Source organism: Rhyacophila brunnea, unplaced genomic scaffold, assembly GCF_057557595.1.
Source record: "Rhyacophila brunnea isolate RB1 unplaced genomic scaffold, BYU_Rbru_1.0 scaffold_2, whole genome shotgun sequence".
NCBI lineage: Eukaryota > Metazoa > Arthropoda > Insecta > Trichoptera > Rhyacophilidae > Rhyacophila > Rhyacophila brunnea.
In genome coordinates, this window is record NW_028232859.1 from 9,577,804 (window position 1) to 9,590,579 (window position 12,776).

The 12,776-nt window shown below is 33.0% G+C and overlaps 1 protein-coding gene across 1 annotated transcript in view; it reads left to right on the forward strand.

The window, feature by feature from the left end:
- The first annotated feature begins 223 nt into the window (after positions 1 to 223).
- shakB (Innexin family member shaking B) overlaps positions 224 to 12,776 on the forward strand; it is a 47,959-nt gene continuing 35,406 nt past the window's right edge. The window contains exon 1 of the mRNA XM_085946660.1: positions 224 to 1,198. Within this exon, the coding sequence (XP_085802786.1) occupies positions 824 to 1,198 (375 nt within the window). The 5' untranslated portion in view covers positions 224 to 823. The remainder of the gene's footprint in view (positions 1,199 to 12,776) is intronic.

A 12,776-nucleotide genomic window follows, 5' to 3' on the forward strand; every position in this document is an offset into this window, starting at 1 on the left:
TTTATAATAGTGCCTTTGTATGATCATCTTGCCAAAAACGTTCCTAAAAAATAATGTTTATATTTCAATAAACCATGGCAGTAAAATTGAATAATAACTTCAAATGAGGAAAATAAATAGTATTGAAATGTGTACCCTGAACGTTTGTTTTTGACAGAATAAGATAGTACAAATTTTCTTGTAGTATACAAACCAGTTCAGTGAAAAAAACAAACTATACCGTGAAAATTTTCCGTTAAATCAATTACAAAACCCAATGTTTATAAACTGCGTTTAATTTTATCGCATATGAAAGACGACTGGCCGCGTACTAAATTTGGTATATTTTCTTCCATTTTTATTATCGAACCTTTAGTTTATATTTAAAAATTTACGATCCGAAAGTTTTAGTTTACTACGAATCGAACAGATCGGACTTGTATATTATATATTTCAACACCGGACATGCTGGTATTTTGACAGGCCGCGAGAGAATAATATATGCGTTCTATCAAATTAACAATAATACCGAACTCAATTACACCGACAAAATTAAAAGCCATTATTGATAATATCTTGTTTAAATATTTTGAACAACTGCATTATCGAGCATTTTAAGATATGTTTATTTAATTAATTATTCGGTTAATAACATCGTCAAAACTTGAAAGCAATATCTCAAAATAGTTTATTTGTTAAAAAAAAAAACAACGTTTTATAAAAATATGGATTGTGATTACGGGTAATTTTATAAAGGGTAGTTTCAGTGTGGGACCTGTCGGTCCGATATGTTTACCCTGGCGTCTGGCAGCGCCTTATTTGAAGGTGCAAAGCAACCCCTAAAATGTTGGACGTGTTCCGCGGACTCAAAAACCTGATAAAAGTGAGCTACGTTCATATTGACTCACCTGTATTTCGTCTACACTACTCAATAACTGTCATTATATTAATTGCGTTCAGTTTAATAGTCACTACAAGGCAGTATGTTGGAAATCCTATCGACTGTATACATACTAAAGATATTCCTGAAGATGTGTTGAATACTTACTGCTGGATCCATTCCACGTATACGCTGAAGAGTTTCTTCAATAAGAAAGTCGGAATCGAAGTTCCATATCCTGGTATTGGCAACAGCAGAGGTGATAAAGGGAAAGAAGATCTGAGTGATAGAAAAATTTACAAGTATTACCAGTGGGTGTGCTTCTGCCTATTTTTTCAGGTGAGTTCATTACATTATTTTTTTCTAAAGTTATGTATACAAGAAATATTTTTTAATGTAAGCTTATTATGAAATTTTTGATAGTTAGTTGATATTCATTGATAAATGTATTCATAATTTACCATTTTGATTCGTTTTTAAATTAAAATTTTACCGGGCACCAACTTCTTTTGAGTTTTTGTAGTCAAGCCGTATGGCGTGACATTTTTTTACAAACATACAAATGTGTATAATATATTATATAGTATATACCAGTGGTTTCAAACCTATGGCATGCATGCCACCAGTGGCACGCAAGATGATTTTGCATGGCACGCGTTTGAAGAGAGAAAGAATACCTATAATAATAATAAATGATAGATCGCATTGTATAAAAAATAGCAGGCAAATTCTATTCAAGAAGGCGCACTACGCTTAATGTAAATATATAATTGCATCCTGAGGCTTTATGCATCACATATAATATTATCGCACTAACCTCATCAGGCGGCGGGGGATGCCGCGCCGCGAACCTTTTGATCGATTTAAAATGCCTGAGACCACTGTAGCGAGAGAATGTCTCATCTAATCGGAGCAATTATGGTGTCAATTTGTGCATAAAGAACCAAACTAGTACATTAACAAACAATTTCATTTCTACCCAAAAAAAATGGTTGCACCAAATAAGAAACTTGGTAGAGCTAGTAGTAGTAATTCTGGCAGTTTCAAAATTGGTGGACCGAAATGTATGGTGTAATTGAAAAAAGCGATAAAGATAAGTATATGTGTGCTATGTTCTACTAGTGGTATCGAGAACATCATTTTTAAATAGAATTCTAAAAAACTATTTTTCCCCATGAAAACTGCTTGGCACGTCAGGCAGTCAAAAAATAATATTTGGGAAATTATCCCTAACCATTTTAATATATTTATGATTAAGTATACTTTCCATGAAGAATTTACAGTTTCAGTGAAATAAATTTACACTGTGCAAAGATATGTATTCACCGGTATGAAAACATAAATATTCTATCATCAAAAAATAATGTTAAAAATAAAAATCTTGTTTAACTATCTAGCTATTAATTTGATTACTCATTATTTCAAAATCATCTAGAAATACTAAACAAACAATTTGAAAACCCGATATAGATTTTCACGAAAATCGCCGCTGACGCACGCAGAATAAAAGCGAAAAGTGCATCCGCTACAATCACCGCTTGACAATTCGACCTGTTCCATAAAGCCGCGCTCATTTCCGGCGACGCTCGGGACCAGATGCGGCCCGGCGTCGCAGGCGTCGGTATCTGGGCGTCGAATTTAGACGTCGCCAGATGATATTGCGGACTGCACCGGATTAATGCATTAGTCAACGCGGCTGTTAATGTTTTACTATCAACTTACAATAGTTCTACGATCAATTAAAATATTAGGACTCCCTTGTATCGTGTATCACAAGATTAAAATGCATTTTTCGTCATGGACATTTATTTTCATTATACATTCACTCAATTCCATTTTTTTTTTCTAAAATACTAGTTAAAAAATAAAATACAATTATATGGATCTCCCCAATAAAATATAGACCAAATTTAATTGTAATAAGTTCAAGTTTAAATTCAAGTAAAGTATGTAAGGCGGCTCTCGTGGTGCAGTGGGTAAGGCGCTGGCCTTCCACCCGAAAGTTCTGGGTTCAATTCCCGCTTATAACAAAAACATTTATGTGTTTTTATCAAAGCCTGGGTGTTTGTGATTGTTCAAAAATTACTAACAACCACCTTGCACGGAAATGCAAGGACATGGTTATTAATAATTCTATAAAAAAAAATTAAGTATGTATACGTTATATTGGGTCATCCGGTACATTATATTGATGGCGCACGCCATGGTCGAATAGCACAGTGTTCCCTTCTGAGAATCACAGGTTCGATACATGCTTCTGGAAAATGTATATGTGGTTTATTTTAATTATGCGTTTGGATCCGTAGCATGGATCTAATAGATAATAAGATTATGTATAAAAAAAAACTATTGACAAACTAGGGAATAAATTTAAAAAAAGCGAATGTCAAATAATATAATATATACATTTATTAAAAAAAAATGTGAATTACCATGTTGATCTCTACAGAGTAGCAGATTTAAATACAGAGTTTTTTTAAAGATGGATATTTATTATTCCATCGTCCTATATATTGTATCATTGCTTTGGAACAAAGACTTTTACATGAATTCCGTTTACATTTTCGGACGTTCTTGGATGACTTTTCCTTGTATGCTGCTGGTCTGAAGAGGGATAGAATTTTCAGCTCATATCGGTCTCTTAGACACGACGTTTTTCTTCTACAAAGACTTGCAATGTGGCAAATGAATAGATAGATACATTCTTTGATAGCAACTTAAATATAGACATATTAAAAAAAATTAAATACGACGCGCAGTAGGACTCGAACCCGCATCCGCTGGAAGCACTTCACAGATTCAAAAATGTAAAAACTACTAATTAATTTTGTTCTAATTAGATAGGACGCACATGGGTTAATTCATAAATCACATTGACGCGAATCCAGTGGAGGCGGGTTTCAATCCCGCTGGGCATTGTATTTTTATATACATGTATTTATTATATTTGAGGTGTTTTTTTTTTAATTACATAATATGTTCAATATAAGAATATTGTTTTTTTCTCAAATCTTATGAATCGTTCGTTGAATAAAAAAATAGTTTATTGAATAATACGTAAGTATAAAAAAAAATTAACTTGTAATATTGTTAAATAGATGTATAAATCGAATCCGTAAGATATCTTTATACGGTTATAAATGAATACTAGTCATGAAACTACTCAATAAAATTTATTTATTTTTGCATGAACCGTCGTTTTGACTAAATTATGTTTAAATTATTTGACAATAACACCAGTCTGTAGTCTAAGAAATAAATATCAACCATTTTTTTATTGCCAAGTATAAAATATGTATGTACATAATATTGTGTCTGAGGATGATAATTTGTATGAGTAGATAGACACAAGATAAGAAAATATGTTTACTTTTAAAATGGTATATTAAAATCGCGATAATGTTACATAGGGTATTATTTTCAAATAAAGAATACTGAATTTTAGTACTCATTATTGAATGTTGGTATTAGTGTCTGTCAGTGGCGACGGGTGACTTTTGATGACTGATGAATAGGTGCACACTAAAATGACGACACACTGAATCATTTCACAACTGCCTGTTAAAAACAAATATTTATCATTTAAATTGTTGTGATAATATCTAATATAAGTTTATTTTTGCTGTGTGCAAATCTAGATGAACCCTTGACCTTCCAACTTTGATAGGTAATATATGATTTTTTTTATCAAATGTCAAACTCGAGAATGATATTCTTAAAATTTGGTCTGTCATACATACAACAATTTTAAAAATCAATCCGAAAACTAGACATTTAATAAATACTTATATATTTAAAGCACTGACAATTAATGACTTAGGGTACAAAATAAGATAATCTATCCACATTCAGAACACAATACACCACTGAATTTTGTCTAACAAAATAAAACTTTACCACCGTGTTTGGAACAACAATCTGACTGAATTAAAATGATATAAATTGTGTTTGTCTATGACTGAACTAATCTAAATAATAATCACGAGATACAATTATTTGTTATTTTTAAAAACAATTAATAATGATATCTGATTGAACCCAATAGACATTATTTTTTTTAAATCATCTTATTTATTTATTATTTGCTTATAGCGGCAGGCATAGACAATAACATTTGCATAAAGAGTTGTAAGCGGTGTCTCGAGCGCTTACTAAACGAGACAAAATTTGTAGACTTGCCTGAAGAGATGAGTCATCATAAGTATAGAAAACAATTTTCGATTATGATGTCAATAATCGTCATTCAAATAACAAAAACAGATGTCGCTAGTCGCGTGTAATTTTTTGTTTGATTCTAAACTTGACTAATTTAAATAGTCGCCATTCTAAATTCATATTCTGACCATAGATGACTCAATATTTAAAAATATTCCACATTATATCAATGTATTTAAATTTTAATTAAATAGTTGAAGATATAGTTTTCTTGAAGGTAGGCTTTAAATAATCGCTTAGTATGGAGACTTCGCCACTGGTGTATGTGTGTGTATTCCACTTAATAAATTATTAACAATAAATTAATTGACCCGACCTATTTATTGCATGATAAACAGTTTCGGGATTTCCATGAATTCAATCTTATACTTAATCACAGTATCGACTCATTTATAAACATTTATAGTTAATTACATAAATATAAACATCCACGTTCTAATATATCAATCGTCGCACATTGCAACACTCAGCTGTTTCGGCTACCAATGATAAATTAATCAGTAATAATATAACATTCGCCAGTAAACAATATACAAATGTGAAATTTTCACCATAATATGTTTATTAGGCGTGTGCAGCAGTTCTGTTGTGATAATGCAAGTATTCTAAATAATACATACATTAGGAGTGATACTTGATCCATCGTTGGATGAAAGCTTCTAACTCTTTATCTATTCTGTAGCTTTTAATATCCAAAATAATCATATTATTAAATATCCACTAGTAACTAGTTTGTGTGTGTAGTAAAATTAATAGCTCTTTCACTTATTTTAGTGAATTTTTTGTCATTTATGATTTATTTTCTCTTTTCTGGCACTACAGCCTGGGGCAGACCATAGCTGTCTTCAACAGATCCTTTCACTCAGGCCGATTTTTGGCTTTCTCTATAATTCCCAGCCTTCGCTCGCCTATATCTTTGTAAGCCATCAAGCCACGAAAATCATGGTCTTCGGCCGTTAAACGTGAGGCGCTTTATCGGTACTTATTCATCCAAACGTGTCACATGGTCAGCCAATTTATTGCAGACATTGTGTTTTTATAAATTTTCTCGTTAATGTCGCAGATGTCATTCTAGCAAGATTCTAGGCTAGCTTCTGAGTATCACCGATAGTTAATGTCCACGTCTCTTCACCGTAGCGCAATACTGGTCTAAACAATATTTTATATAGTCGAACTTCCGTATTTCTTGATTTAATGTGCTTATAGAGTCCATTATAATACTAGTTAGCGCTTAGAATCCATTTTTTTAATTTCATTACCTTATCATGCTGTTATTGGCATATATGATCTGAGGTAGACAAACCGATCAACTATTTCGATGTATTCGTTGTTTAGTGTGAAATGGCCCTGTAGTGACGTTGATTTGTGAACGATTTTTGATGAATTTGGAATTTTACTTATTACATATTTGTTCATTTTACCTGATGATTGCTGCAGAACAAAGTAGGTACGTCTACATGAAAATTTTTCAGCGAACTGATAAGAATGCTGCGGTTAATATTAACCGCGTACTTCAGAACTGTACAGACTGGTCCCAAAACAATTTATACAATATCTTTTTTTTAGAATTATTTAAATATATATATGTAGTGGTGCTTTATTATCTTTAGTCTCTTCATTATGTTAGAATAATAGATTACATTGCGCCCAAAAAGATCAAGGTATTGAGAGACCCGTAGAGTCCTTCATTCTATCTGAACCCCACGATTTTCCTGTTCCGTGTTGACCACATATTATGTTTCTTCAAACGAAGATCCAATACAAAGTATTTTATCAAAGTCAAAGCAATACAGAAATTTTGGAGACATATTTTAGATAGCCGCTCTTTCACGTTTATTTACACTGTAGGTACTGTAATTACTTTAAAATTTAATGTCTAAATTCAATGTTCTCAAGGGTAGTTTTAATCCAGAATCCTGCTGATTATATTAGTTGTTGGACCTTGCGTACGTTAGAAAAAATATCCTTAAATCCTCCGGTAAGAGGCTAAGTAACTAATTTGTCCAGCGTGTGTGTCCATCAATCAATCACTGACAAGGCATGTGGCGGGAGGGGAATCAATCTAAGAATGATTATCTTTCTATTCTCTAATTATTATTCTCGTCGATGTTATTCTGTGGATGGAGTGGTGGATTTTATTAGCCCGTGAAATAATCATTATTCGTCTAGGACCCGGGTAGTTGCCGGGGTGAGAGTTACATTAAACTCTTGCAGACATCTTTTTATGGTCCCAAATATAAATTGTACAGTTGTCTCTCAATACTTCAATCTATTCCCATGAAAATATTTAATATTCCTAAGCCCAGTCGCACATTGAAAATCGTCTCGACTGGGATAGTAGTCATAAATCAAAACTGAGCGCCACATGCAACTTTCTTATGTAGGTGCGTATACCAATACCATACGAGGACAATGACATCACTCGGCAATTTCGGGATTATATGCGCTGCATGTCGGGTGAAAATAGTTGCATGTGTCTCCAGATGTTTTTTTCAAACTAAAATGGTTTCTTCCAGCAGTGTGCAAAGGTCCATAAGATAACGTGTAATTGGTGAATAACGATGATGTCATATCGACGTATTCGACACGTTGCGGGCGAGACGAGTTTAGATGTGAGAGCCTGCTAATAGTCAATATGATCTTATTTTGCAAACTCTACTTCATTGTATTGTATTGCAAAGATGCCGTTCACTCAAATATTATATGTTACTCTATTCTAGTCTAGTTTATAAAATATTCTATGTAAATTCTATCATCAACTAGATTGGCCTTAGTGGCAAATTTTTTTGACGCAAATGACGAAACAGATTCCTCAAAAATTAAGAAAGAGGCCTCTAAGCAGTTCAAACTATTCGTAAAGTTATTAGGGTAAAATTTCACAAAAATCTAAATAGGATGTGTATTTCCCAAAGTACAGAATCCTTTTAGTGAAAAATGGTTTTTTGTGTTCTCTCATGCTGGAAAAAGCCTCAAAACCAGTCAATGGGTCGGTCCTCTACGTCAGTAAACGCGCCACTGCTTAGCCCTAATACCTTGGCATGAATTTACGGTCTGTCTATCGATGACTTTTTAATGTAACTATAGACTGCTTTAATTATTGTTGTGATTGCATCCATGGTTATGTTTCTATATATCTTTAAGAAAACTTTTTTAAAAGCGCCACTTAGGACGCTTCTCGCGCGAAAAATATAAATTATTATCAATATCAATACACCTTACCTATTATTAAATATACATACGCAGTCACTTCTTATTCACGTATGGCGGCAGGATACCAGATCACTGTATTGTGGTGTGTAACTGCAATAACAACTTTACCATCGCCGGAAATAGTGACATCTGCTTGCCACTGTGGTGCTTCTTTCAAGCATGTAAGGAAGAGGCATTTACACTTTAATTAACGATATCCTCCAGCCTTATTCCCATATATTTATATGAGACAAACACACGTCTAACTCACGTTACAAATAGGGATTGCAATACCGGCATTTAAAAACCTGAAAAATTATCAATATATTCAAATTATTTGTAAAAAATCACTAGTTTACGAAATACCGGTATTCAATAAGAAATACCGAAAAACCGGTATTGATATTTTCATTCGGTATTGCAATCCCTAGTTACAAAGAAGTGTGATCGTGATAAAACACTACGATAAAACAAACGTAAAATGTATGGATGATTAGTTTCTAGACTAAACATAATAATAATCTTTGATTATTTCACATGATAATATTGCCGTTATTATGTTTACTTATAGTACAGTAAATCCTCAGTCACTTTGGCTGATTGTTGTAAACATTCTAACTAAGTCATTATTTAAACCCTGAAAGCATGGGTCGATTTTTGATCGTTTCGTACACTTTTGGTCTTGATTTTTTTATGACACTGCTTATGCGTGCGACGTCAGAAAACCATCCGCACAACGCTTGCAGAACCGCGGCGATTTTCTTCAACGCAGATGATGCAATCAATTCGTAAGAATTTTTTTTCGACCATGTCCGATCCTAATAAGATCATAATATGGACCTCCACAGAGTGGAGGTTTATATAAACAGATTTTGTTTTTACGAGAAATGGATGTCAGCTACTTGCTCAACCTGGTAGGTCCATACTCTGACCGCATACACAATTCGAACAACAATATGCGTACTTACTTGCCACTCTTGCAAGACCCAGGATTCGAATCTGGGACCAACGACGCTATATTTCAACGCTTAAGCCGCGCGGCCATCGTCAAATGGGTCAATTATTAAATTGTACCGCAAAAAAAAGTTGCGTATTTCTCAAAAAAATTGTACAACATTATATTACCCAAAGCATAAGAAACTCCTTGCAACTATAAAAATATCACATAAGCGTGAAATTCGATAGTTATGAAACAAAATATGACGTAGTTATAGCGACACCGAGCGAGATAAAATGATACAATAGGCTTCACAACTCTTCATACTTCATAACATTACCAATAATTAAATTTACCATAATTTATAATTCGTGCGCAGTACAAGAAATCGTAATCTGCGCAATTTCCAGGTCAAGTTGTTCCACTATAACATCAAACGGGCATATAAGATAACCACTCAAATAAATACGTACCTACTTGCACACACAAAATAAACCACTATCTAATATTATTATGTAGAATTACTGTCATTTTCAATAAAAAGCTTTTTTAGTTAAAAGTACAGAATATTATGATTCTACGAAGAGAGATACGTTAATATTTTGACTCTGTAGGTACCTTGGTCAGTTAATGCCTGGGATCTATACATCCACGAACCCGCCACTGTTACGGGAACAAGTATTTTAAAATAGTGAAGAAAATCGAATTATCTAGTTGGCGTGTTAATGCATCTTGAAAATCTCAATCCAAAACTCACTGATGTATATTGTGTTAATTTTCATGAGTTGCTGGTCCACCGGTGGGTAACCAGTGTTCATTATTTAGAAACAATTTAGTTACCTAGTTGTTAGTTGGCGCCCGGCCAACTGACACGTACGTGACGAAACTTAAACAATGCGTGACGGCCGCATGTGATTTTAAAGCTCGGAAATCCAATTCACCTCAACGGAAAAAGCTTAAGCCGCAGATTTTCGTGTGGATTAGAGCTTGCAGATTAATTGACGTTTGACATAAATACTAAATAATTATTGTTCTCAGCCTAAATTCATTGAACGTTTGACTCTATTAGCTGTTCTCATTGATAACCTTTGATGATTTTACACCGCGATATCGTTCTAGCGGCTCGCAAAAACTGGTAGTGAAATCAAAAAGCAAAAGAAAATATCAGTAAACAATAATACATGTTATAATGCTATCTAATCATTGTTTGACAACTTAACGTTTTTTCTTACCAGATCTAGCATTTTTCGATTGCTTTCAAAAACGTATCTAGCTTATGGCGTTTTTAATGTCACCAGCGCTCGAAATGGACCGGAACGCACCGGAGCGCAGCTCCTGTTTGTGAAACCCCCAAAATTATTGCTCCGTCTCGTGGAAAAAGTGAAGTTCCTATTAAAAAGTCATAAAATTAATTTACTTCATATATTTAAAAAAATGTTTATACGCTATTTATAGTAAAAAATATATATTTATGACGTAAACCTCAATTTTTGGCTGTGGCGTCGATACTATTATGCCATAACCTTGCTTGCCACAATTTTAAAGACAGTCACTTCATTTGACCGGCAGAGCTTGGCAGGTATATAATAGATATTAAGATACATATAATTATTACATAAATAATATGGAAATAATTTCGGAAAATTATCAAGCGCTCCGGTTCGTAAAATCTTCCATTTCGAGCGCTGAATGTCACCAACAGCTTTAAATGTGCTGAAAATATGCTACATAGATATTTTGTTTATTTTTTTGTTGCACATCAAATTTCTGATAACGAAAGCAGCTTTCGACATATTTTCTAACTCTATCTGACATATTTTCATAAATGACAGTTAGCAATATTGTTTCACTAATGATGCTACGTTACGAGCACCTTCCAGGTGAATCAAGAAACGGACTAAATAAACAGTAGTTTAAGTACCCAATTCAACGCAGTAGCGTTCCAGATGGATAGATATTTTTGGAAAAGCCGGTAATTTCAGTGGTCACAGTAGATATGAAGTAAATCATATTCGACGATAGACGCGGTTCACAGAAAATCGATGACACAGACAAAACACTTTATTATAGGTATTTTCACTACATCATGGTTGCTGCCGTATCTCCAATCATATATGATGGTCTCGTACTTGAAATGTTAAAACAATAATTAACTAAATCCTTGAACTTTAAAAAATTCGAATTTTTTCGTCCTAAATGAAAAAAATCATCACATTTTCTCACAATCGCTTCGGAATTGGGTTGACATATCATTTCTCTCGCAGTTCACGCCTAGTATTTTGGGTATGAATACGTATGTGTTCCTATTTAGGGATTCCAATCCCGGGATCCCGAGTTATTTTCGATACCTATGAATCCCGGGATTGATAAACATAATCCCGGGATTTCGGGATTGATTTTTTTAGCAATTTTTATGGAAAATAAAATAAAAGCGAAAATATAAAAAATACTTTTAATAAAAAATAACTACATTAGAAATAAACTGAGTTTGAAAGAAGTGTGATTTATACCCATGCGTAGGTTGCCGATTCATTTTATTTTTTCACACGAATTATTAAAAATGGAAAGATTGGAGAAAAATAATGCTTCGCACTTTTCACAAAGTAATTCCACCATGATATCATACGTTTTACGGCAGTTTAATATTTGTCTGACTAATTAGATTAATAAGTACGCCATGATTATTTTGCTTTACTATTTTAAATCTCGCTAATCCATTCATTAAGTCTTTACTATCAGAAACAGCAATCTCCTATTAAATTCATTATTATTATATAAATTACAATATTATTTACTCCGTTAAACCTGTGTATTTCCAAGATTGAACGTATACAATATTAACAATAAATGTCTTAAATAGTATAAATTATACTAGATTTATTTTTGACCGATTTTATCAATGTTATTTGTAAATATAAAAATTGTATTTTAATAATGGAAAAAATGCCAATCCCGGGATTGTGAAATTGTAATCCCGAAAACCCGGGATCAGAATTTTGGCTCGGGATTGGATTCCCTATTCCTATTTAACTTACTAACTCGATTTTTTCATAAGTTAAAAATAACAACGATATAATTCTTTATATTTACGTGATTCAAAATTATTGTTTGTAACATGATACGTCTTATTGATTAGAACTGATTCAAGAATTTTCGGTTACATTACACCACTGTCAGTAGTGACTAACATTTTTTTTCTCACATGAATCAGACATACGAAAAACTTTACTGGGGCGGTATTTACATAAATATATATTTTTCGCATAATTATCCAAGTCGATAACTTCAATAAAATCATTCTTCGACATTCATGCAGACGGTCATGACTGTTGTAGACCAATAAAGACCTTAATCATTGAACCGTAATATACACTTTTCTTTCAACGCACATTCGTAGTTAAGTTTTCCTAGTATGCCCTCATTTTGATAGTAGGTGACCATTTAGTTTTTATTGTTATTTTATTGGCGAGTCTCTTAGGATTTTATCGCTTTTCTGCGTTACGGCAGATTAATTCAACGCCAGGGTTTATTAAGAGTCATCAAAATCAATATGGTTGGTAATTATTTTATTTTATC